At 60.9% G+C, this 25526-nt stretch overlaps 1 protein-coding gene across 1 annotated transcript in view; it reads right to left on the minus strand.

Annotated features, from left to right (window-relative positions):
• The window catches only part of ARRDC1 (arrestin domain containing 1), a 30302-nt gene extending 7036 nt beyond the window's left edge, over nucleotides 1–23266 (minus strand). The window contains exons 1-2 of the mRNA XM_066980962.1: nucleotides 23049–23266; nucleotides 8336–8446 (exon numbers count right to left, since the gene is read on the minus strand). Coding sequence (XP_066837063.1) covers nucleotides 8336–8446; nucleotides 23049–23166 — 229 coding nt within the window. The 5' untranslated portion in view covers nucleotides 23167–23266. The remainder of the gene's footprint in view (nucleotides 1–8335; nucleotides 8447–23048) is intronic.
• Nucleotides 23267–25526: the final 2260 nt, after the last annotated feature.

A 25526-nucleotide genomic window follows, 5' to 3' on the forward strand; every position in this document is an offset into this window, starting at 1 on the left:
ATGAAGCCCACCCCGTGCAGCACCAGGCAGGGGCAGGCTGCCAGGCCCACGCCGCTCACAGAGGATGCGGCTGGGCTCTGGGAGCCGCCAGCAACTGACTTGGTGGCACCGATGCCATTCCCCAGCCTCCAGCGGAGTTCAGCACAGAGCACCCAACAGCGCACACCAAGCCCAAGCACCAGCGTTAACTGAGAGCCACAACGAGCCAGGGGAATGCCACGAGCCCTGCCCTCAGCTCCATTAAGCGGAGAGACGCTGCAGGCAATTAGCAGCAGCCCTGGTTTTCAGGCCTGAGCCTTCCCATCGCACACCCTCCTTCCCCCGCCACCCCGGCAGCACGGAGCAGCTCTGTGCCAGCCCTGAGGCGTGCTGTGCCCAGGTAACAAGGGCTGGGTGCTCGCAGAGCCCCAGCTCCCCCCCAGACACCCGAGTTTCTTGCCCGTGGTGCCAGGGCGGGGGCTGCTGGAGCAGGCGGGCTGTGAGCACCAGCCCGGGTGCACGCAGCAGCATCCAGGAGCCTGCACGGCGGGACGAGCACAACAACTCAGTGCCAGAGCCGTTCCTGGGACAAGGGCTAATAAAAGTAGAAGAAAAACAGAAGATCCTGGCCAAATGGGAGGCTCCCACAAAAGCACAGGTGTGTTCGGGCGCCTGGCGGAGCGGCAGGGCTGCTGGGAAGCCCGGGTCCAGCAGGACAGGGGCAGACATTTGGCAGCAGCCCCACGCCGAGCTGCTCCCAGGGCTCCCGCTCATCTCTGCTGGCAGGGATCCCCCCGGCACGGGCACAGAGGTAGCTCCGCGCCTGCCTCGCCTGGGATCACCGAGCCATTTGGGGATTTTGCCACGTGTCGGGTGGCTTTGGCAGAGGGGAAGCTGGCGAGCCCGGTGCGCGGTCCCCCCTGTACTGGGACAGGGAGGTGACAACCACCCCTGAACTCTCCAGCCGGCAGCTCTGCCCCACAGGCTGAGCTCCCATTCCCAAACGCCGGCACGGTTTGTTACAAAGGGGACAATCTGCAGCTGCCCTTGCCCCAGCCACCCTGGCTCCTCTCACCCGGAAATCAGCACCGAAAGCCACCCTGGCACCCTGCAAGGGACACGCAGCGCTTGCCCTCCCTCTGGCACGGGTTGGAGGCAGCACGGCCAGGCTGTCCTCGTGCACCACGGCCCTACAGCGGCAGCGGGACACCCAGGCTGGCTTCGCGACAGAGACCGCTGCTGGCAGCTGACAGAGGTCCAAAGGTTTCCTCTGGTGGCCGCCCCGGCATGCAAACACTGCCCCAGCCCTTTGGGAAGGCAGAGGGCTGCCTCGGGAGCAGGAGCTGCGCTAAGGACACGCTCCAGCAAGAGACCGGGGCGGCCCTGGCAGCGCACAGCACGCCCAAGGGCTCCCGGGCAGCTTTTAAATGCACAAAGCGAGGGGAAAGGGCCGTGCAGGCCACCGCAGCCATTACCTCGATGTTCCCCGAAGCCCAAACAAAGGCCGCTGTGTGTTCAGACGCAGAAGCTTTTCCTGAAGTTTACGTACAGCTAAAAATACCTTGAGAAAGTCACTAGGCAGTGGAGGCAGCCGGATTAGCAGGGCTCCGACACGGGGCCGTACCTTTCCTCCGATAGGAGCTGAGCCAGGGGGCTGGGCTGCTCCCACGCTGGAAACATCCTCCCTAAAAATTCCTGGAGAGAAAGGAGCTGCTGCCCCGACAGGCTGCCACAGCTGGGAAAACAACAAACCTGGAGCAGCAGGGACACGCTAACGGCATGGAGAGCACAGAATGACCTTGGAGATTTCCCTCCTTGCTTCTGCTGCCAGCAGGGATTTGTCTGGCCTCAGGACTCTCCCTTTCACGGCCCTGCCGGTCCCCTTCCACGTTTGGACATGGGCCGTTCGCTTGTCAGGAGGAGATGAGGAAGGGCTTGGTCCATCGTGTGCAGAAAGGAATCTCCTCCATCCACAGCGAGCCCTCTCCCTGGTGCCCAGGAGGTGACTGGGGTGCAGCTCGGCTCCCCGATGTGCCGTGGAGGGACAGAGGTTAACGGGCTCTCCCCAGGGCCACGCAGCACTCCCATGCAAAACTCGAGCCGAGCGTACTCCTGAGCCAGCCCCGGAGCCGGACGCACCCGCAGACAGCTCTGGACTGACACATGAAGGTTTGCCCGTGCCCCCTGTAAGCCAGCACGCTGCCTCCATCCTGCTCAAGGCACGGCCGCTGAGAAAGCAGGACGCTATTTTAACCGTGGGAGGGGGAGAAACCGCAGCACGCCGGTATTTACACTGCTGAACAAGTGATCCGAGCCAAGGTCCCCCTGCCAAGCTCAGGTGCGCCCGGTGCTGGCAGCGATGCGGGCGAGGGCAGCGCTGTGCCCCATGCCATGCAGGGAGAAGCGGCATCAGCCAGGGCTGGGGCTCAGGAACGAGGAAGCCGGCTCTCCATGGGTTTTTCTGCAGCTTTTCCACTGGCAGCCCATGCGGGCAAGCTGCTCTTACCCTACAGGTGGAGCCAGACCTGCCTGGGCTACGAGTTCAAACCAGCGCTGCCACAGAGACATCGGCCAAACGCCTCCTCCCAGCTTTGCTCCCCCAGCCCCAGTAATTCCATCCAAGTTCCCCGCAGGACCAAGGAGTTCTGCGCCTCACAGCAAAGCACCTCCTGCACCTCAGCAGCGGCCTGCCTGCTTCCGAGCAGGCTGACCGCCACCGGGACAAAGCCAGCGCCGCCGGGCTGCTGCCAGCGGGGCATGGAGCTGGAGAGAAGCCAGCAGAGGGCAGGGAGATGCCTCGGCCACCGACACACACACACACACAGCCTCAGTCGAGCCTTGTTACTCACCCCACTGAAATCTCACGCTCCGATGCACCGGGAGGGACAGCCCAGACGTCTGAGCACGCGGGAGCCTGCGGGGCCAGACAACTGGAGCGGCAGCGCAGGGTACAATGCACCTCGCCCTGCCTCGCCAGGCTTTGTCCACAGCTCGACAAGGGCTAAAAGCAGGAATACTCGGTGCATCGCTCCCTCTGCTCCCCAGGGAGGAGGGTGCTGCCTGCTCTGCAGCCGTGACCAGGAGGTAGATGTCCTCCACCCCGGGTGCAGGAGCCAGTTCCTGCCCCGACCACCAGCTCCCGGCTGGCACCAGAGGCCAGCAGCCACCGCTGCTCCAGAGCAGCAACAAGCCGAGCTTTTGGCCCGCGCGTATTTCTTGGTTCTTCTAACAGAGGAGCAGCAGGCCTGGCCATATGGCAATTCCTCTCTGGCTACTTACTGAGCGATGCATTAACGGTGCTGGCCAAGCCACGCAGCACAGACTGGTGCCCGGTGCCCCCCATTCCCCTGCTCGTGGTGATGCGAGCCCCTGCTGCCCGCGGCCAGCCCCCCAACGCCCCCGGGCAAGGAGAGTTCAGCTGGTGGCAGCACTGAAAATGCACAGCTCGGGATCCCTCCTGAAGCTGACGGGGTCGGCGTCCGGGTGGAGGCCGGGAAAGGCGCAGGTCGGCGCCTGATATTTGCGCGAGGAGCAGAAGGCAGCCCCGCGCTGCGCGGCAGGACGCGGAGCCCTGCAGCCCTGCCCGCCGGCACCCCCCACGCCCCTGCCCTGCTCGCGGCCCAGCACACTGCGAACGAGGCGCGCACGAGACCAGGGCTCCTCTTGCTCTCAGAGGCTGCATCGGAGGCGTCAGCCGGGAAGCGCTAATCCCGCCTGCGCCAGGGCACTCCAGGCAACGCTGGGCCGGCGCAGCATTAGCACGAGGACTCCAACTCGGTCTCTGGCGGATTAAGCTAATACATGGGATTACAAACCTCAACAAACGAGGGTGAACGCGCCCATTCGCTGGCAGCGGCCCCGCAGCAGTCCCTCGGAGGGAACAGCCCTGGCAGCCAGCGCAGCCAGACCTGCCGGGGAAGGGCCCGGCGTTCGGCTCAGCCCCTCGGTGGGCAGAGATGGTGTGAGCAGTTCCAGGCTCCCATTTGAAGCAGCAACGTGCTCACGCCAGGTCTGCGTGCATGCAAACACACAGCGGGAACAACCTGCGGTGCTCCCACGTGGCTGGCGCTGCCCAGGCCGACCTTTCTGTAAGGCAGGAGGCGCACACACAGGAAGAAGGCACACCGGAGTGCCCAGCAGTGAGGCTGCAGGAAAGGCTCCGCTGCTCACGGATCTCTGTATCAGCAGCTTTCAGTGACATTTTCAAAGAATTAGTAGGATCTGGCAGCACGGCAACGCTGCAGAAATTTCTGAGGATTAACAGCGATCTATTGAGGCAAGAAACTGGGAAGTGCTGAGAAAGCTGCTGCGACCCACGGCGACTGCGGCTCCTTCCACGTGGTTTTCCTGGGCTGAAGGTGCCGTTACTGCTCCACAACCCCTGCGTGGGCGGGGGCTGGCACCAGCGAGTCCTTACGGCTCCTCACGGCCCGTCCTGCTTGCACCGCGGCTCCTGAGATCAGACCAAGACCCCTAGGTCCTTCAGTGCCTGTTCGCTCCAGTCATTGTGATTTTTAATTCAACTGGCACAGGATCGTCATCCTGTGCCTGGGGAGGCGGCGTGCCAGGCCGGCAGAGAACCACCCAGGGAAGAAGCGATGCGCAGCTGCCCCCTTTTAGCACTTTGTGCAAGAAATATGCCAGCAGAGGAAGCAGGTGTAGCAGCCAGGAATTCCCCGCAGCGCCTGCTAGCTAGCTAACAAGCTGCCAAAAGTAAGGTCAGCTGGAAATTACAGCCGGCTCTCTGCACACATTCAGCTCAGGTACAAGGAGGATTAAAAGGAAAAAGGAAAACACTGCCTTTGCGCACGCAGGGCAAGCTGTGCGCGCGCTCAGAGACACAGGGTGGCCGAGGAGAACAGCCCCGTGCAGGTCCAGGCACAGGACCCGCTCCTCTGGGCTGAACGAGGCCAGAGATGCCATAGGGGAGGGGAGAGGAGCGCGAGCCCTCCGCAGAGCTGAATTACTCCATTATATCGGGTCAGGAGAAACACCCCTCTGTCTGCGAGCGGCGGGGACGAGCGCTGCTGTTTCGTGCTGGCTGCCACTGGTGCGCTCGATCTCCTGCGCTGCGGACGCCCAGAGCAGCCCAGCACCGCTCGCGCCTGCAGGGCTCCCCCCGTCACCGCGTTTCTTTGGTTTCCCTCCTTGCGAGGAGATGACCTGGGACGAACCAGCGAGCGAGGGTCCGCGCCAAACACCCAGACCAAGTGGGAAAGGCAAATCCTCCCCACCGGGAGGCAAATACCGAGTGCCCCCGTGGGCTAGCGGCCCCCCAGCGCTGCTCCGCGCCCTGCAGCAAACGGAGCAGGAGGCCCCTGCCTACAGCTTCTGCGTAAGAAGCCCGAGTTCGCTGAACCGCTGGCCTGCGGGTCATTGCCAAGGCTACAGCACGGCCCCTGCGCAATCCCCAGCCCTGACTGCTGCTGCTGCTGCCAGCCCGGCCGGGGGCTGCCTGGGAACGCGGGGCTGAGACACTCGAGCAGGGACGAGCAGGGCAGCAAGCGGGGTCCTGTGCAGCACAGTCATGAGCTGCTGCGGTCCCTGGAGGGAGCCTGAGCACCCTGACGCCGCTCCGAGGGGAGGAAGCAAGAAGAGAAGTTAAGGCCAGCGCCTTAAATAAGTGCCTTACGCTGCCAAGAAGGCTCACGGGGTATTTCGGGGCCGGCCTCCTTTCTCACACAATGTACACCCTTAAAAAAATATATATTAAAAAGTGTGTAATACGAGTGACAACTGATGCCACGTAGGACTAGCCGCCCCCTCCCCTAGTTCAGTGCAAAGGTGCGTGGGCGGAGAGGTGCAGAGTCACCCGCAGATATTTAAAGAGCGATCCACATCTCAACAGTTACGCAAACCTCGTCTCCCCTTTTCCCTACGTGTGTGTCCTCAAAGAGCACGGGTCGCTTTTTTTTTTTCATTATTGTTATTTATTTTGTTGCTCGGGATGTGGGAAGAGAGCACGCAAGCATCTCATTTTTCAGGCTGAGCTTCCCTCCCTGCCCTGTCCCCCCAGGCACCAGCACCGCCATGGCCCTGCTCGCCCAAGGCCAGTGGAGCTCGAGACACACCGGCAGCGTCCTGGGGACACCTGGCTCCTCCCGCGCCAGCACCAGCACGGTCTGGCTGCACAAGCCCTCCGGCAGAGCGCTGGGGATGGTGCCAGTGGGGAGCCAGGCGTCCCCTTGCACCCAGCCCTGCGCAGGACCACCCCCTGTTTTTTTATGCCCAGGTTCAGAGAGGAGAGGTAAGCAGCGCTCAGGAGCGACCTGCCCTCTCCGTACCTACCTCCCCAGCACCAGGGAGCCATCCTGGGGGGCCCCGGCTGTGCTCCACCGCCTGGTGCTCGTACAAAGCACGGAGACTGTACAGATCAGAGGGCACCGGGCCTCCACCACGAGCCCGCACCATGCTGCTCTGCACTGGGGCCGGACAGGGCAGTAAGAGCACCGCAACGCACCTGGGCTCCAAGCTCGGTGGTCCTACCCAGCAGATTTTCCCCTCACTGCCTTCACGACTTCTCAGGTAAGCCACGCTCCGCTGATGCTCGCTCCCGCCTGCCGGGAGCTGCACTGGCTGGAAGGCGCTGGACGGCCTCATGCGGCTGGCAGCGGGGCGGCCGCCAGCTCCACGAGCAGCGCCTGGCGCAGAGCAGCCCGGCCCCAACACTGGCACAGGGCTTGGGCCGCTTGGGCAGACAAACAGCCACACTGAACTGAGCAGCACACAAAGGTTTGGGTCCCAGGAAATCAAGAGCACAAGCCTAGGGCTTTCCATGATGACTTTAAGAGCTGGCAGTACCAAACTTCGGAGGCTTTCTGGAATGCAGGTATTCAAAGATGTCAAATTAGAGTGAGAGTGTGTGGCTATCGACACATTTTCCTTCCATCCTCCCCAGCCCACACTTGTCCCAGATGTCACGGCGTTAGCTCCCAAGGGCAGCCCTGCAATAACCGACTGCTGAACTGGCTGTCAAAATTCCTCAGGGGCTGCAAAGCTGGGGAACAGCAGCCCCACCTCCTCCCCCTGCCTCATGGCTGGCTTTTGCCACAGCTCAGCTCTACCAGAAGAGAACCATCCACAGCATCACAGTTCCCTCATGAATCATTAAATACGAGACACAAATTTGGAAGTTCGCTTTCAGCACAGTTGCAGGTTTAAACCTCGCCAGGAGCCCGCAGTTGTTCAGTCTCCAGCTCACCTACGCTCAATTCCCTCGAGCCCCTCCTCAAGCCTCCAGGATTTTGCTACCCTGACATTCACAGCTGGGCTCTCCGGCTGCGATCAGCACCGCTTCCAAAAGCAGGCAGGAACATTTCTCATCGCCCTCCCCGGCAGTTTACCTCCCCCTGCAGCCCCTGGGCTGGGAGCCAACCCAAGCGGCGAGCCAGCCAGCTGCCTCCCTTCCCCGGGACCTGAGCAGGCAGCGCTGTCTCCGAGCGCTGCGAGGATGAGGTCAGCCTCCCCTCGGTGCTAAAAGCTCCGCTTGAAGAATTGCTGAGATAGCAGGAGCTGCCGTGTTAGTTTTACCCATTTCCTGTTATTAGATAAAACAGCATCAGAGGGCTGAACTGCTGCTGGCTTGGCCTACTGCCACGCTGCAATTACTGCCACAGCCGCTGCCTTCAGCAGGTGAATACGGGTACCTCTTGATTTCCATGGGAGCCAGAGCCCGGCATAAATTAATTGTGGTAAGGTTGACCTACTTAATAGCAGAAAGCCAGCATTCACTCGAGCCCAGATTCCCCCAGAGGCTACAGGTGTCACTTTACCCCGCGGGACAGTGCAGCCCCGCCGCTATCTCCAGGCATCTCGGCGTGCAGTGCGCTGGGAACGGCGGGGGGCTGCTCACGGTGCGCTCTCGGTGTTCCTCAGGGAGGACTGGCGACACCTCCACCTCCCTGCTGCTGTAATCAAACCACTCCCGCCCTGCAACCAGCTTCTGTTGACCAGCTTTGATGAGTGTTTTGTGACTTCCACAGACAACACACGTGGAAAGCAGAGCAGGGTGAACCCACAGGGACTTCACAGCTGCTGCACTTGTAGACAACCACCAGCAGCGGGGAAGTGGCTGTTGACAGCCCCGTTCCAGACAGACCAGCACCAGAGGACACGAGCAATGTTTAAAGGGGGCTGCCAAGTTCTGCAGCTATTCAGGATGCCTCCCTGCACAGTTCTTGCAGTCTAATATTGGCTCACATCCTTTGTGCACAGGCCAAAGCAGCCTGTGAAGGGGCATTTCACATCAACGAGATGCTGAGGTCTTGGTGACGCACCGCTGCAGCCCAGAACCACCCCATCTCCCCGCAAGAAACCACACAGTGGCAAATCTCCACCACGTGCTTGTGGACCTTACCTTTGTCTGCCAGAGACAGCGTGGTGTTGAAGTACTGCTCCTCCACAGTCCAGGCGGTGTCGTTGATCTTGTTGGACACCCCGCAGAATCCAACGCAGCTCACCTTGATGGCTGTTAACAGAAACCACGCACATAAGCACCAGGAGAAAGCAAAACCACAGCTTCAGACTTGCTTCAGGGACTCTACGGGGACTGGTACAGGAGCAGAACCTCACCGACACGCGCAGGGTGGAAAAAGGGAGCAGGGGAATTCGGTCACACCTTCAGCTCGGAAGCACATTTTCCCCTTACTCACAGCACTGCTGCACTTGCTCTGCTCCCCCAGCGCCATTCCCAGCTGTCAGCGCCACCAAAGTCCTTGTGCTGGCCTCCGTGCAGTGCGAAAGGCCTTAACAGCAGCGCCTTCAGCTCCCCAAAAGGCAACCCTCTCCCTGGCTCTCCCCCAAACAAACCAGCATCCCCTCCCAACACCCACGTCAGCCCCTGCGCTCAGGTTGAGAGCAGAAACCTTTGTGGCAACACCGCCCTCCTCCAGCTCACAGCAAAGCCACACTGGAAGCAGCGTCTGGAAGGGTCTGGAAGCATTTGAGATGCCATCCGACCCTCCCAGCCCAAAGAGAATTTGAGCTATGCTTGTGCCTTGCCTTGGGAAGGTCATCCCTGAGCTCTCCCTGCTTGTTGTCACACACCAAGAGACATCCGCGGCGCTTCCCCCGCGCAGGGAGGATGCAGACAGACCCATCCCAGCACACGGTGGGACTTCGGGGCGGCCCCAGCCCAAACATCTCCTGTCCTGGTTCCCAGCAGGTTCTGCAACAGCTTTAGGAGATCCCACTGAGCTCCCTCGCTGGGTTTGGCAGGTGAACGTTTCTGCGTGCAGGAAGGTGATGGGAACTACCCGGCTTCTCCCATCTCACCCATCTGCTTCCCCGCATCCAGGCGGCGTCTCGCAGGAAGCCTCTGTGGGAGGCGGGCGGCCAGTTTGTGCTCCCTGCTCCACTTGAGGTGTCTCCGCCATGCCAGCCTGCCCACCTCCACCCACCCAAGCTCCTCTGGGCTTACAGCCTCCAGCCCCACCAGGAGGAACAGCCTCCCCGGTCCCAGCCTCACTGCGACCTCCAGCCCCTGAGCCCGCTGCAGTCTGAGCGCTGTTTCATACCCAAAGGCACGGGATGAAGAGCTCTAGATGCCGGCTCTCATTAATTGAGCACTGCCACACGCTCTGGCTCTCCGTCCTGGACTGCCGCACACACTGGCACTTCCAAGGCCCAGGACAAAGAGGGGAGCGGGGCCAGCACCGTGCCGCAGCACGGAGCCACGGGTCCTCTCCTGGAGCACGGAGCACACCCAGGACCCCACACGGAGCCGAGCCCACTCCTCTCCCATCGGATGGCAGCACTTTTAGCAGCCTTGGCGCCAGCTCTTGTCCCACCTCGGGGACGCCGCTGAGCCCCGGGGCCACAAGGAGCCTGCCCCTGTCCGAGTCAGCCCAGACAACTCGGCCAGCTCCGGTGAGACCAAGCCCGGGCTCAGCCACGCCGCTCCCAGGTTTTCACACGGGAAAGGAGAGAAAAGCCCAAGGGAGAACTGGAGAAGGTTTACACCCTCCAGGAGGGACGGCCCCCGAACAGGCTCCCCACAGCCTCCCTCAGCCAGTTCACAGATAACGACCGACCGTGAAAAGCTCACAGCTAACCACCATCTGTCGCAACACCCAGATAAGGGACGGGCAGGCAGCCTTTCATCCCAGCCCGCTGCACTGCGGCGCTCCCGTCCCTGCGAGGCAGGCGGGTGGGCGCGCTCCGACACAGACACCAGGGCCCCAGCTCCCTTCCCATGGGAGGCAGGGACTCGGGGACCGCAGGCAGCGGCTCTGCAGCCCGGCACCCGGAGCTGGCCCTTGGCTGGTGCCCCCTGCTGTGATGCCGGGCTCCCCTGCAACGTACCTCAGGGCTGTGCCGGCCCTCGTCGGAAAGCCCTACTTATGGTTTTCCATCTTGGACACAGGGCTGTCAGTTCCAGGGCTTCTCAATTAACCACTGAGAACCCAAACCGGCTTGGCACTGCCAGCCTGAGAAGGAGGGAAGGCCTCGGCCCATGGAGGGAGATCCTGGGGTCCTGGGTCACCCCCAAGGGCAGCCCAATCCAGCCCCAGTCCCAACGGTCGCTCCTCCTGGGGCAGGCCATGACCACAGCTGTGACCATGGGTTGGCACGTGGAGCATTCCTTGTCCCGGGCTCTTGTTGAGGAGATTATCAGCGGAAACGGCTATGGGCCCACAGCATCCTCCCCTACACCATGGAGAAGGTTTCGCCCCTGCTCCTTCACACGCTGGCTGGAGGGGAGCGATCTGACCCCAAACCAGTCCCCGAGCTCTTTTGGAACAGCGCCGGAGGCCTGGCAGGACACCCCGGCTGCCGTGTTTCTGCCTGCGTGTTGCGTTAGGGTAACCAAAGGGGCAACACGCAACACACCGAGCAGAAAAGCTCCAAGGCAGTTTCACAGCAACCTCACCGGGTTTTGGAGCAACCAGCTACGACGCCAAACCCCAGGCAACAATCTCGTGACCCAAGGAGAGGAAGAAGCTGGGGACGCGCCTGGCTGTGGCGTCAGGGATCCTGTTCACAGCTGCCGGGCAGAGCCGTGGTGCTGGGGGCAGCTGCGAGCTAAAAACGGAGTCGGGGGGACAGGTCCGGCAACCCAGCGCCGTCTGAGCTGCTGCCACCAGAGCCACCCGAGGTGCAAAGCTCGTCAGCCCGACTGCCAGGACGCTAAATGCACAGTCAGACTTTCCAAGGCCTCCCCTGCAGGCAGTCTCTGTGCCAAGTTGCGGGTATAGCAAATAAGAAGAGTTTCTGCTTCGGAACAGGCCAATTGCCGTTGTTAGAAACCCATAAAAATGCCTCCGGAATCCAGTGCTACCAGCGGCCCCAGTTACCAGGCTCCTGGGTTGCTTTAAATAAACACGGTGGGGGGAAAAAGTCAAGTATCTGTAAAGGAAGCGGAGGGGCAAGACAAAAAGCAGCAAGAAGAGAAGGGAATTACGGAGCCATGCAGACGGCGAGGGCCCTCCGCCCCTGCAGTCCCCCGGCACTCAGAGAAGCAGCAGCAGCAGCTTTGCATCCAGCCAGACACGTCTTTAGCAAGGCACCGCAGCACTCGCCAAACGCTGGAAATATAAGGAGACAGCTCAGCCATATCCATCTCTGCCCTAAGTAAAAATAGAGAGGCCAGGAGCTGGGCACGTCTGCCTGCTCCCAGGGTGATTTAAGGAGAGCAGCCGGACACCTCAAATGTCTCCTTCGGTCGATCCAGGGAGCTGCCCTCCCAGGGGAGCTGGTACCGCGACGCGGGCGAGGGGAGAGCAGAGGATGTGCTCCTCTGCTCAAGGATGTCCCCCTCCTCGATTTCCAAAATCCAGTTGTGCTGAGCAAGCAGAGTCACGCTGGCCACCGGCACAGCCCTCCCTGAACTGCAGCCGGTCCCAAGTGGCTTCAGGTCCCTTCTGCGCCACGCACCCCTGCAACAGGTACGGGCAACAGAGGGGAAGATGGCAACGGTTTGGCTGCTTTCGGCTTGCTGAGGCGGGGAGGGAAGGCGGCCCCCGGGGTGCTGCACCCGCTCAGCCCAAGCACAGCGCCTCTCACCACGGGGAAGCAACAAAAAGCGACAGCAGGCGGGGCGGCGGCTGTTGCATTTGGCAGCGGCTCAGGCGGGACAAACGCGCCGTCCTGCTGGCACGTCGCTGCTGGTGTCCTGGGGCTTTCCTTTCTTCTCCTGCAAGGATGGACGAGGAGGTGAGTGCCGGGCTCTGAAGGACAGCTATGGGCAGCCCTGGATTTCTGCCAGCTGAAGCCCAAACAAGCCAGTTCCTGGCCTGCGGCTGACCCAGAGGCTTCAGCCGGGATGGGGAGCCCGTACCCGCAAGCGCAGGGCTCAACGGGCTGCAAAGCCGCCCCGAAGCACCCACAGCCGCACAGCACGAGGGACTGGGCACACGTCCATAAAGGGCAAGGAGAGCTGCTCCTACACCTTGCTGGGGACAGCCCCGCTCCTAGAGAAGGCGAATACAGCACCAAACCCAAGGTGACAGCACACAACACCCCTAAAAGAGATGGGGGACGGAGGTGCCAGCACCCCAGCACTTCCCAGAAGGTGCTGGCAGGAGGGCCGGCGGGTGCCTGGGTCCTGAGAACGGGGGAGCAGAGGGGGGAGAGGGCTGCGAGAGACCAGCGAGCATGCGTCAGACAAGTCTTCATTTCACAGAAACCGGCCAAGAGGAGCCCTCTCCTCACCCCTCTCACCAGAGCCGCAGCAGGCTGTACCACCACGTTTTAATTAGTTTTTCTCCAGCTGTGCATGAGGACAGAGCCGCCTCTCCCAGCCCCAGCAGCCAGGCACAGTCACGGTCCAGGCCCAGGGAGAGGGAGGGGACGGATGGCGCCGCTGCCGTCCCCACCGGTGCCGGTTCTGGGGACTCGAGAGGCTTTGGGAGAGCGAGGCTGGGCCCCAAGGAGAGCAGGTCTCGTCACAGGCAACCTCAGCAAGCCAGCAATGCAACTCCTAGGGCCACCTGCCCAGACACGAGGGGGCCGAGCCACCTCAACACACAGTGCCGCAGCTTCAAGTGACAAGCAGCACGAGTCCGGGAGTGCCCCGAGGTCTCCTGGCCCTGCGAAGCCCCTGCCCCAGGCCAGGTGAAGTTTTGGGGTTATCCCGCTCCCAGCGCAGCGGGGCCGGATGGTGCTGGGAAGGTGGGAAGCCTGGGAGGCAGCGAGACCGGCACGCAGGACAAGTTGCTCTCAAGCAGTTGGTAGAGACCGGGCAATTCCAAGAAAAGCTCCCTGAAAAACATGCACCGAGGAAGCCGAGACCACAACGAGCGGCACGCCGAGGCCTTGCACAGGCACAGCAGCACAAGCTCAGGCAGAAAGGGCTCACGTCCTCCTCTGCGCAGGACGGCTGGAAGCGCACGAGGTACGCTGCTCCCCCGGCTCCCAGCCCTCGTGTGCAAATATACCGAGACAGCGCTAATTAAACCAACAGCTCCTAATTAACTCTCAGCTGTCCCCATCCTTCTGGGTCCTTCCTGTCAGTTCCTGAGACACAAACAGTCCCGGGCATTTCACGAGCCAGTGAGGCGAGAGCGGAGCTCACACTGAAAGCCAGAGGCAGCGGCGTGTCTGGCACAGAGCGAAGGACTGTCTGGAGAGGTTTCCGTCTCCTTCCCCAGGGCTCAGCACAGGGGCAGGAAGGGGATTCGGCCTCCAGCTGTGGAAGGAGGACAGCCCTGTGCGCTCAGGAGTCATCTAAGAGAGTTGCTCAGGCTTTCCTGACCCACGGCGAGCCCACTCGCAGGGCAGCAGCAGCTCACCAAAACCCACCGAGGGCCAGGCCGCCCGCTCCCCCTGTGGCGGTGGCAGGGCTGCGTTTGCCGCGCGAGCCAGGGGGTCCCAGCGGGGCCTCACACGTCCTCACCCCCCTGCTACACCCACCTGCAGGAAGCCTGGAGCAGCTCCTGCACCCAGCCTGTACAAACCCCACCTGCAGCAACACCAGGGCGGTGACAGCCCCGTTATACGGCTGAAGTGAGCCATTCTTTTGGCTAAGGCCAATTTGTTTTATCCAGAATCCATCCCGGGTGCTACCAACCCACTGCGGGTGCTGTCATCTGGAAACGCAGAAGTCTCCGACGACAGACCGTGCAGGCGCATGCCTGTAAGCGCAGAGCTATGACAGCCACGTCCCCTCTCAGCCAAGGTCAATCCTCTCCGCTTTGCGAGCGCTTTTCTCCCTCACAGGCTGAGCGCAGGGAAGCTTGTCTTTTCCAGCCCCTCCCCAAAATCAGGAGCCTACAAGACATCCCGAAGGAAGAAAGCGAACTGTTGGACAACCTCCTGTTCAGAGCCCAGGCTTTGCTCCCTTGCAGAGCTGCCAGGTTTATTTCTGGCGTCCCAGACTTCTATCAGCGCTCCGGCTGCCCTGGGAGGAAAGGGGTCATCTCGAACATCTGGAACAACATCCCCGGTTGAGCACGTTTAACGAGCCTGTCTGCACCCACGCCAGCCTGCGGGAGAAAACCTCTCAGTGCCACAGGGCTCCTCGGTGACGGGCACAAATGCTGCAGCATCGGCACGCCGAGCCCAGCACCGGCTGCGCTTCAGCCTTCGCCCCGGATCCCGGAGTGCTGCTGCCTCGCTACCAAGCTACCCCCCAGAAAGAGCTCCCCCAGCACCCCTTTTCCTCAAAACCACCTCTTGCGAAAAAAGGAGTTTTCCCCGAGCTTCAGGCTGGTGCAGGCCCGGGTGCTGCGGCACCAAGGCTGGGAAGAGAGGCGGGGAGGGACGGGGGGACTCTGCCTGGATCCTGCAAGGGCAGCGCCGGCTGCAGCGTCACGGCCGACCTGCAAGCTCGTGGGCTTCCTGCGGGACCTGCCTGGGGCTCCAGGAGAGCGGGGAAGGAGGAAAGCTGTACCTCAGACCGGTTTTGGAAGCCCAAACTCACTCCATCAGCACTGCTCTGTGCAACGTGGAGCAGCATCAGCCGCACGCCGAGGGACAGCCTCTCCCCGCGCTGGGACAGCAGGTGCGGGCACCCCTGGGCGCTGCGAACAGCCGGAGCGGGCAGCAGCACAGGAGGCACTGCAGGAGACTCAGTATCTGGCAGAGAGAGGCAGATCTTACGCTCACCATGGAAATCTTCATGCCAGCCACCCACCTCGGCTGCACTGCCAGCACTCAGCCTCCTCTCCCAGCATCTACCAGAAGCGCAGAGGGGCTGCAGAGGAACAGAAGGCTGGAGGGGATCGCGGAGTCATTTCGCGTGGGCCTTCTCGGCTCTGGCGTGCACAGCCAGCTTTCGGTTTCGGAAAACCTCTTCCCTTTCTGCTTCCCTAGACAGAAGTTCAGGGAGGGAAATTCTGACCTGTCTGGAGGTGGCTGTGCCTGCCCTCCTTCTGCAGCTGCTCTCCAAATTCACTCCTCCCGGCTGCTCCACGAGAGAGCGGGCTGCGGTTTCCCTCGGACAGCACCCGGCTCCAAGCAGGGCTTAGGAAAAGAGCCACGCACCAGCCAGGAGCGGCTCAGCTCCTCGCCCAGCAGATCTCAGCAAACACGACCGCTGCCAGTGCCTGCGCTCTGTGCTCGCCTTCCTTCCTGCGCAGAGCTCGGTGCAGCCCGGCAGCCTCACAGCCAGCCCTGCCGAGCCACGTGCTGCCTGCCGGCACACGGACACCTCCCGGCCACACACGCTGCCGGCGTGGTCAGGAGCACAGGGATTCAGTATTTAGGATCCCAGCGAGGCCCAGACAAGGTTTAGTCACGATCCCCCGACAAGGCAGATCCTAACCCACAGTCATCCTGCTCAGGGGACACCGGGAGCTTCCAGTTGCTTTTGCAAGCGCTGGGCGAGCTGGATTTACACAAACCACGCTCTCCAAAGCGAAACAAGGCTGTACATGAACAGTCAGAGCATCTCAATCTTCAGGGTTAGGACCTGAAAACAGAGCTGTGGGGGGGGAGAATGCAAGTCCCACATGGCTGAGGTGCAGCCAGGCAGCAGAGCGGAGCCGGCAGCTCGCCCAGGCAAGCTGCCAGGTGCCAGGACCTGCCAGCACTCAACGCCTCAGCCAGCCTGGCCGCAGCCGCGTTTCCTTGGGCTGAGCACTGCTGAAACTGAAGAGGGGAAACACTTTTTTTTTTTTATAGCTTGCCCAAAGCAAAATAGGTTTCCACCCAGCACTTAGCACTGCTTTAGGCCAAGGCAGTTCGGATATTCCAGTACAGTTGACTTCCTTGTCTCAAAATGGAAGAGGAGCCAGGCAAGAAACCCCACCAGCTGAGCACACTGCAGGTCCCGGGAGGCGTTCGGTAGGTGCTTGCAGACAGGTCGGGCTCGTGCTGTAACAAACTGCCCCTGTAAACTCATTAACAAAAGCAATTGCTCCTTCCCTGCCAGGACACCGTACCCCATCTTGCTGGCAGAACCAGCCGGCCGTGCAGCCGACACGAGGAGCGGCCGGGGAGGCCGAGCTCTCTGATGTCCTGGGAACACGCCTGTCCGTGACCACCGCCAGCTCTGCTCTTCCTACAGCCCGGCAGGTTGAGCGACCGCTCCCGTGACGGCCTCTCTGCCCTCGCCCCTCCGCGCTGGGTGCAAAAGCCACGGCGGGCAGATAAAGGGCCGACTGATCAGGTTTCTCTGCTTACCACGGAGAGGTTGATTCACCGAGACTACTCCCTTTTCAGGCTCTCTCTAAATAAAGGCTTCAAAGGGTTCTGGAAATTCGTGCTTAACAGGCTTACCGGAATGCCACGGCACAACGGCTCCTTTGGGCCAGACTGCTGCGGGACTGAGTCACTGGTCCGGGGAGCCGTGGCTCAAGCAGCTCCTGCTGCCTGGTGCTCTTCGGCAGACCCTCGCCGCCACCCAGATCGCCGCCTGACGCAGGGCTCCAGGGCTGCTCGGCACCAGGCAGCGCCGCAGGCACAGCGCCGACGCCGAGGAGAGGAGGGGTCGCTGCTCTGTGCCCTCCCGGGGCCCAAGGGACGCTCCTGGGCACGGACTCTCCACGCCTCATCCTTCAGCATCAGGGAGAGGAGCAGTTGCAAAGTCATCTTGATACTCGGCCAGCTGGAAAAAGGCCTGTTAGAGGCTGAACACCCCCTGCCACGCACACTTCGGGCCGAAAGGACGCAGCGCGGACACCGCTGCCATAACCAGCCTCCTGCGCGCACCACGGCACTGCTGAGAAGGACCAAAGCAGCGAGCTCACACCCGCTCGGATATCCCAGACACGACAGTTTTGGGGTGAGGGGTGGGAGCCCATCTAGGAGGAAAGCAGACAGCAGCATGGGGACAGGCACCTCCCACAGCTCTGCACTACGGCCCACCGAGACACCGCGAGGCCTTCACACAGTTCCCAGGCACCAGCCCAGAGCCGGCCCACCCCTCCTAGCAGGGCATGTTTCAAGTGCCCTTTCCTGGAGAGCGTTATTTACGAGCAATAGAGCCGCCCTGCATCCGCTGACCCCCCCGACGCAGCCGGGTACCTGCGCAGCCCGGTTCTGTGCCCGGGAGGTGGGACGGCGACGGGAGCGCAGCCCCCGGGGCCGCGTGCTCCCCGCTGAGGATTTCTCACGCCACGCTGAGCTCTCAAGCATTGCTTTCACACGTCTCAGCTGTCAAGAAGCAGCCCCAGCGACTTGGGAGAAAGCAGCCAGAATCCACTTCATTCTGCATAAGAGCTGCTCCTATGATTTCCTTTGATGCCATTCAGCGCAAGCAGCTGGATTCTCTATTTATAGCCCGATCATCAGTTTGGAAAGACGACTTATGTTCTTGTTATTACCAGAGCACCAGATCCATAACAAATCCCCGCTGTGCTCGGAGGGGTGCAGGATCGCACGACAACCCTCACGGTCAGGCCAGACACCTGCAGGTGTCCGAGCAGACAGAAAACAGCATTCGGGACTCGGAGCTAAACCTCCGGCCCCGACATCCAGTCCCGCGCTGACAACCCCCGTCAAAAAGGCACCAAGTCAAACGCACACGCTGAGCTTCCCTCCCCGGGGATGCTGCCTTCCAAGCCCTTTTTATCCGCGCCTTATTGCAGGGAACATGTGGGGTTAAGGCGGGTGCGTACGTAGCGGGGCTGAAGAGCAAGCTGCAGCATCGTTACCTCCAGCTGGAGCCAGAACGGCCAAGCAGCAGCAGCAGCTCCCTCAGCAAGAACAAAGGATTGGAAGTTACACGCATTAATGCTCCAGAAATGATTCACGTTTCTCGGAAGCAGCCTTTTTGCTGCGGATATCTGATAAGCTCCAGTTTTTAATCAAGGGTAAGGTGCTCAAAGGTCAGGGTGTTTTTAAACTAAACTAGGTCTCTAAACGATTCCAGCCTGGCACTAACTTGTCACCCCCACCTTGCTGAGGGGGTCTGTCCGTACCTCGGGACACCCCTCTGTCCTCTGCAGTCACCCAGCACCTCCCTGTCCCAACACGCCTGCCAGAGTTCACTCGCCCATTCAGTTCAACCACGTGGCACCAAGCCTCCTTCTCAAAGCAGCACACAATCCTGGACAAAGCAGTACCCGGCCAGGGCTAAGCCCTTTCTGGGGAAAAGCCTCCCCTCACGAGCTTATTCACAGCAAAATAAATAAGAAATAAAAAAAAAATCTAGCTCGCACTTGACACCTGCACGCCATCGGCTATTTTTAACTGGCCATCACAGAGTGCTGGGGGATGGGACGTTGGTTTTTACAAGCCACCGTGAGCAGACAGAAACCTGCACATCTTCGTGGTCTGAAGCCGTTCCACCTCCAGTTTCAGCTCCCAGACACGAAACAGAGCCCACGCGGGCACACCTGCGCGCCAGACACAACCCCACAGCCCTACAGCCATCCGGGCCCTTCGCACCTTTCCTCCCCTTCAAAGCACTTCGCGCTTCCACGTTTTAAGGGCACAAAGAGATCGCTAACTTCCACGGCAGTGGCCATCCTCGGAGGTCACAGCAGCAGCCTAGAGGCTGCACGTGGGACATCTCTGATCAGCCCTCGAGTCAGCAGGCACCGAGCAGAAACCCCAGCCCCGGTGTGCTTGTCAGGCTGTTTCAGGAGCAGCTGCCCTGAGCGGGAGGAGAAAAAGGCTTGCCCTGATTCCCCGCAGAACGCCTTTTGCCGTGCTTTTCCACAGGTCACGGCTGCAGGAGCCTTGCATCACAGCCCAGCCACCTCGTGGCCCTTCTGCTCTCGGAAGGCCCCCGAGCATCCCCTTCTCCAGGCAGCAGAGGACAGGCGGCAGGTCTGTCCTGCTCCTCCTGGCTGCGACAGCCTCTGGCAAGACTTCGCCACGTCAGCCGATGGCTATGGGGCTCCTCCACGCGTACTTCCTCCTCTTCCCCTCTCCTCCGAGGGGTGACCTTAGCAGAAAGCGCTCCACAGCAGGCTGCAAGCGGAGCGGAGCACGTCCGCCTGCACTGCCGCCCGCACCGCCCCGGCAGATGCTGGAGCCGGCACCCACCCTACTCACTCCCTTTTGTGCCTGTTTGCGGGGCCCCTGCTAGGGTCAGGGAGCTGCCCCCAGAAGGGACGCACAGAAAACCACGGGCTTCTTCCTCAGAAGAAGCCCAGCCCAGAAAGACAAGCCCAGAAAGACAAGCTGCGCCTCTGCCCGCTCTGCGCTGCTCCAGGGAAAGAATATGCAATCACACCCCGTTTGTCACGCTTGGAAGCGAATCAGACAGACAGGGCTCCACTCCACTTGTTCCCTCGTTTTGTTAAACAAGAGGGAAGGCCGCAGCACGTCTCCTCGCCAAAGAAAGCGGCAAACAGTTTCTCAAGATGAGCACAAGTGGTGCGCGGGCGGGGGAGAAGCGGAGAGCGGCGCACACTGCGGAGACAAGAGACACAAAACAATCCTGTGATTAGTTATTGACTCCAGAGGAGTTTCAGTTCCAGCAGCAAGCCAGCCAGGATAGCAAAAATCCCTCTTTTGTTCCCCAGTCTCAGACAGGCTTGGCCACACAGCTCACTGCTGTCTCGCTCCAGACAATGAGAAAAGAAAGTTAATCCACTGCCACCAGAGCCGGAGCCATCCAGCCTGCCAGAGCGATGCTGCAGGACGATACGCGAGCGTTCCCGTGCATCAGTGCCAGCCTTGCCTCGCCCTCGTGCCCACGAGCGGATGCCATGCGACCCGTCGGCCTCCCCGGGCACTGCCGGTACCCCTGCAGCTTTGGGGCCGTCCCTGCCTTGCACCAGGACCTCGCTTGGTTCTGCGCCGCAGGCATCGCGCTCCCTCACCGGACTGCACCTGGAGCAGAGCCGGGCCCCAGGACCCTCCTGCCCCGCCGATTTGGGGTTAGACAAGGGGAGCTGACCTCTACTGCCAAGCACAGGAATCTGAAATCCACCTTCACAAACTGCTGTCGCAGGGCAGAGCATGCTTTGGGCTGCTTCCTGGGGATTCAACCCATCCTTCCACCGGCACTTTGCAGAGCAGCCCAAGCCGCAGCCCTCCTGCAGGAACAACACTTCCCTGTTGCAGAGGTCAAGTGGTACAGAGGGTCCTGGCTAACACAGAGCCCCCAGATGTCACCTCTTCCCCCCAGCAAGAGGGCAGGCTACACGAATATCAGAACCACCTTATGCACTGGCCAAAACCAAACTTCCTCATGCTGCCCCTCCACAAAAACAGAAGTGACCTTTTAGTCAGTACAAGAATCTTAGCATGGCTCAGGATCCGAGTGACCTGCTTTCAACTCCTCCTTCACCACCAACTTTCTCGGTTTTCCTTATGAGAAGTGAAACCTTTTACTGCATTTAAGATTAGAGTGGAAAATTATGATTCGCAGGCTCTGCAGAAATGGAAATTATGTACCTAGGTACTTCTAGAACACGAGCAGACATCGGTACTTCTGTCTGGAGCCTTGTAGTTCAAGGGACTGATTTGAAAGTCATCACTGCATAAACCTGGACAGCTAAATAATAGAGTGCAGAAGAGCACAGTGCTGAAATCTGCTCCAGAAAGTGCTTTCAAGGTTCTTTACTCTCGGTGACCTGGGAGAGAGGGCTGTTATTTTATCATTACGCTTCCGCCCGCGAGAAGCCCGGATGAGCAGTAGGCAGCAAGACTGAAATAATCGGTGCGGTCCTGGAAGCTGCAGAGCAGAGAGGAAAGCGCTCCAGCACCCCCGAGCAGCAGCAGCTTTGTTCCAGGGCTGTCCCCAGCTCCGCAGCGACTTCTTTCCCTCCCCCCAAACTAACTCTACACCCAGCCGTCCCAGCACCAGCTTCCTGTTAGACTAATTATTCTTTGTACACAGGCGCTTGATGATTTACCCAGCAAGTTAGGCACAACGATTAGGGACCTGCAGTGCCATTAGTGCTCTCCCCAGAGGCCCAGCTGTCAGAGGACCACCTCCATCCTGGCAGGGCCACGGGGGAAGCGCGTCCCCGTTCGCGGGGCTGCGAAGGTCCGCGCGGGTCACCACAAAGGCGAGTCACCGCTCGTAACACGGCCGCACGGCCAGCCAAGGACGGCGTGTTACTGAACAGCCATTATTGCTAGTCAGCAGGGCTGGCAAGGAAGCCAGAGGAGGTGGGAGTATTTATGATCCTGAAAGGTGTGTCTCCAGTTAGGCTTTTCTGTGACCCAGGACTTCCAGCATGTCTAGCAAGGCAGAACGAGCTTTGTTCGCTTCTATTGTCCACCTCCTGATAGGCGCAATCTCCAACAGCCATAAAATGAGGCACGGTGTGAAGTAATCGTGCGTGAGCTTGTCTGTGGTTTCAAAAAAAAAAAAACAACACAACACACAACCACACACGTCAGACTGGTCCAGCTCAGGAAATGGAAAGTATCACACCTGGGTGCCGTGGGCCTGACCTGCAAAGGGCGAGCACCTCACGTCTTCTCCAGGGAGCTGTTTATTCCTCTGAGGAGTCCTAGCTGGTCACAGGAGGTGTGGGTGGATGGGCCTTGCAACACCGACCCGCACGGCTGCGAGGCCTTCGCCCACCTCTCCCCACAGCCCAGCAGAAGCCGCAGCGTGGCGGAGATCGTCCGATCCCTCTGCCGTCGGGCCCGTGAGCCCCAGCAGGGCCGACTGGCCCCAGGCCCTCCCCGAAGACCTCCTGTCGCACCAAGCAGGATGTTTCGGCAGCCACCTGAGCCTCCTCCCCTGTTCCTGGAGGTGAGACACGTCCAGCAGGGAGGACGCCCAGCAGAGGGTCACCTCGCGCTCTGCAGACGTAGGCACCCCGTCCTCAGGCGCGCCGGTTACCTGGGCAGGCGCGGACACCCGTTACAGCAAGCTGCCGCCCCCGCTGGTAGAGCCGATTCGGGACCTCAACCCAAACCAGCCCCTTGTGACGCTTCCAACAGAAGGCGAAGGAACAGCTCAGGTTCGGGTTCGAAGCACCCAGCAGCTCTCCGAAAGCCCTGCTCTGCCGCCCCAGGCTCGTTAGCGAAATCACACCTGAGCCCACCGAGACCAAACGCCCCCCTCGCACCCACGGGGTGCGTCCAGAACAGGGGTGGGAGCCGTGGGGGGAAGTCGGCACACGCTTGGGTACGAATGCCTTCGCTGGAGCTGGAAGGAGCGTTGCTGGGAGAAGGCTCCAAGGAGATACGTGCCCTGTTCTGCTCCAGGAGGAGTTAAACAGCCTACAAGTCTGCACTTGTCCAAGGCATTTTCTTTCCCCGAGGAAGCCTCCGAAAGCTATCGCAGGCAGCTGGGAGAGGCGCTGGTGAAAGCACGAACATCCCGGCCGAGGCAGCGCGAGCACCATCACCCACTGCCTGTTCGGGAGACTTCGCATTTTAACCCCTCCAGCCTTCCCCCCCTCACACACACACACAACTCGTCACGAAGGACGAGGCACACACCCGGGCGAAGCGAGCAGGACAGCCTCGGTAACCACCCGGAAACCAGCCTGCGCCTCCCGGCCTCCAGCACCCGTAACCGTGCCCGGCTCCTCTCGGGCAGGGCAGGGGGTGCCCAGAGCAGCTCGGCCACCCCCCAGCTCAGCGAGCGGCCGGGGCACGGACCCCCGGCTCCCCCCGGGACCCCCCGGGACCCCCCGCCGGCACCCCCCGGCCGCTCGCCCTCCGCCCGGGGGGGGCGCCCCCGCCGTGCCCGGAGCCGGCCGGGGCGGGGGGCGGCGGGGGGCGGCGGGGGGCCGCGGCCGAGGCCGGGCAGGCCGCGGGCTCACCTCGGTACTGCAGCGAGCCCGAGAGCCGCACGGTGACGGTGCCGGCCAGCGGCTCGCCGGGGCTGTAGATGACGCGGCTCTCGCCCAGGCGGATCTCGAAGAGCTGCACCTTCCCCATGGCCGCGCCGCTCCGCTCTGCCGGCAGCGGTACCTGCCGTGCCGAGCCGTGCCGAGCCGTGCCGAGCCGTGCCGGCCCCGACGCCTCTGCCCCGGCCGGGCGGCTCCGCCCTGCCCCGCCTCCGCCCGGCCCGGCCCGCGCTGTGGGGCCGGGGCGGGCCCTGAGGGAAGGGGCGGGCGGAGGGGCCGGGGCCCTGAGGGGCCGGGCCCTGGGGGAAAGGCCCGGCTCTGGGGCAGGGCTCGGGGGGAAGGAGCCGGCCGTCCCGGGGCCATCTTGCCTCCCGGTGCTCCCCCTAAGCAGCTGACCTTGTAATTCCCCCTGCCCAGCTGTCACCTTGCCCCCTGCTTGTTCTTACGTCCCCAGTCGCTTGAAGCGGCCGGTGGGAGTTGTACAGACACAGCGTGGGGCCAGGGCTGGTAAACAGCTGCCCCACGGATCCAAACAGCCGCCCCATGGATCCAAACAGCCGCCCTACGGATCCAAACAGCCGCCCCACGGATCCAAACAGCCGCCCCACGGATCCAAACAGCTGCCCTATGGATCCAAACAGCCGCCCCACGGATCCAAACAGCCGCCCCACGGATCCAAACAGCCGCCCCACGGATCCAAACAGCCGCCCCACGGATCCAAACAGCTGCCCTATGGATCCAAACAGCTGCCCCACGGATCCAAACAGCCCCTACGGGCCCCCACAGAGCAGTGGGGTGAAGGCCAGCACCCCAGCTGGGGCATCCCGGGGAGCTGGGGGCGAGCAGCCGGCCGCCCTGGCTCGCACTTGCCGTGCGCCCCCTCTCAGAGCTGCTTTTAACTCCATGGCTCAATTAAAAAAAAAAAAAATCAGTAAAAAAGGCATTTTGCTATTTCTTTATTTCACATCAAACAGCAAACACAGCGCTGGGGAAAGGCACCTCCCGGAGAGGCCTCCCGGCTGATGACAAGCAGGCTGCATACACGGGCAGAATGAATAAGTGCGAGGAGGGCTGTTTATCCATGTTTATCCATTTATCTGCAGAGCACACCCAGCGCAGACCCAGCAGGACCCGCAGCGACACCAGCCCGAGCTGCAGGAGCCTCCAGGGTCACCTTAGGGTGGCCATCACAATGTCAAACCCCACGTAAAGGGGTTTGAGTGCTACTTGAGAAGTAGTTTGTATATCCGCAGCGCACCGGGCTCCTGCTGGGGAGCTCTTCCAGGCCCTCGCTCCTCCGCTGCTTAAAAGCTACCTCTTCTTTCCAGCCTGAGCGTCGTCACAGGCAACATACACCCCAATGGGCTTGTGCCAACGCTTTAAGTAGCTCATCTCCTCCTGCGGTGCATACCCTCGGAGGCTTCCATACACCACTCTCCTTGCTCTGCCCTTAGCTTTTGTTTTGCCAGGCTACACGCACCAGTCTCCTTCTGTAAGATGAGCCTGCAGCCTCTTTCATCAGCCTCTGCAACTCGGTTCCTTTTCAGCCACCCCAGGTGGCACTGCCAGCAGAAAACAAACAAATGAGGGGTGGCAGAAGCACCCTGTGCCACAGCAGATTTTACTGAACCTGTTTCCCCCATGGAAAGTCTCTGAAGACCCAGGGCTTTGCCACAGAGCTACCCAGCGGTCATACCCTCTCCGTCCCCATCACCAGGGCAGCACCACCACCCTCACCCAGAGGGACGCTGAACAGTTAAAAAAAAATCCTTTGACGAGCCAAAACAGAGCCCCTTACGCTGCACTGCAACTCTCTTGATGCAAAGATATTTATACTCCTTGTTTGCAGAAAAGTAATTTTAAGCATGGTAAAGTTACTTGCCCAAGGTCATAACAAGAATAAAAAGGATTCCTGTGCTAAGAGCTGAACAAAGGCATCCTGGCTCCAGCGACATGCTCGCTGTGCACAGCTACAGCCCTGCAAGACAGTCGCTGAGCGCTCTGACAAACACAGGAGCTCTTCTTGTGACACGGCCGGCAGCGATGCCATGGCACTGATCCTTCCCCAGTGCTTAGCTGTCCATAAAACGTAATGAGATGGGCACAATTATGAGCCCTGCAGTGCCAGGGCACCTGCCATTCCCTATACGTGGCACGATGGTGCTCAGTTCAGGAGGGTTTTGCTCATTAGAGTCAAATGCCTGTTTGCATTCCTGCCTCCCTGCTCATCTGCATGTGCCCTGGAGTCACCGATGTTGTCTAATTGCCTGCAGATTCACAGGCACTGAAATTCAGAGTAGATGGGGGAAAAAAAAAGAGGTAAGGATGTTTGATAAACTGAAGAAGATTCCCTTTCCTGCTATTCTGGCCTGTTGTTTTGCTTAAAATTGTTTTGAAGAATTTGTTCTGCTAGTGGGAACTCTCACTTCCTCTTTGCCCTCATTTCTCCCT

This window comes from Anser cygnoides, chromosome 20, assembly GCF_040182565.1.
Source record: "Anser cygnoides isolate HZ-2024a breed goose chromosome 20, Taihu_goose_T2T_genome, whole genome shotgun sequence".
Taxonomy (NCBI): Eukaryota; Metazoa; Chordata; class Aves; order Anseriformes; family Anatidae; genus Anser; species Anser cygnoides.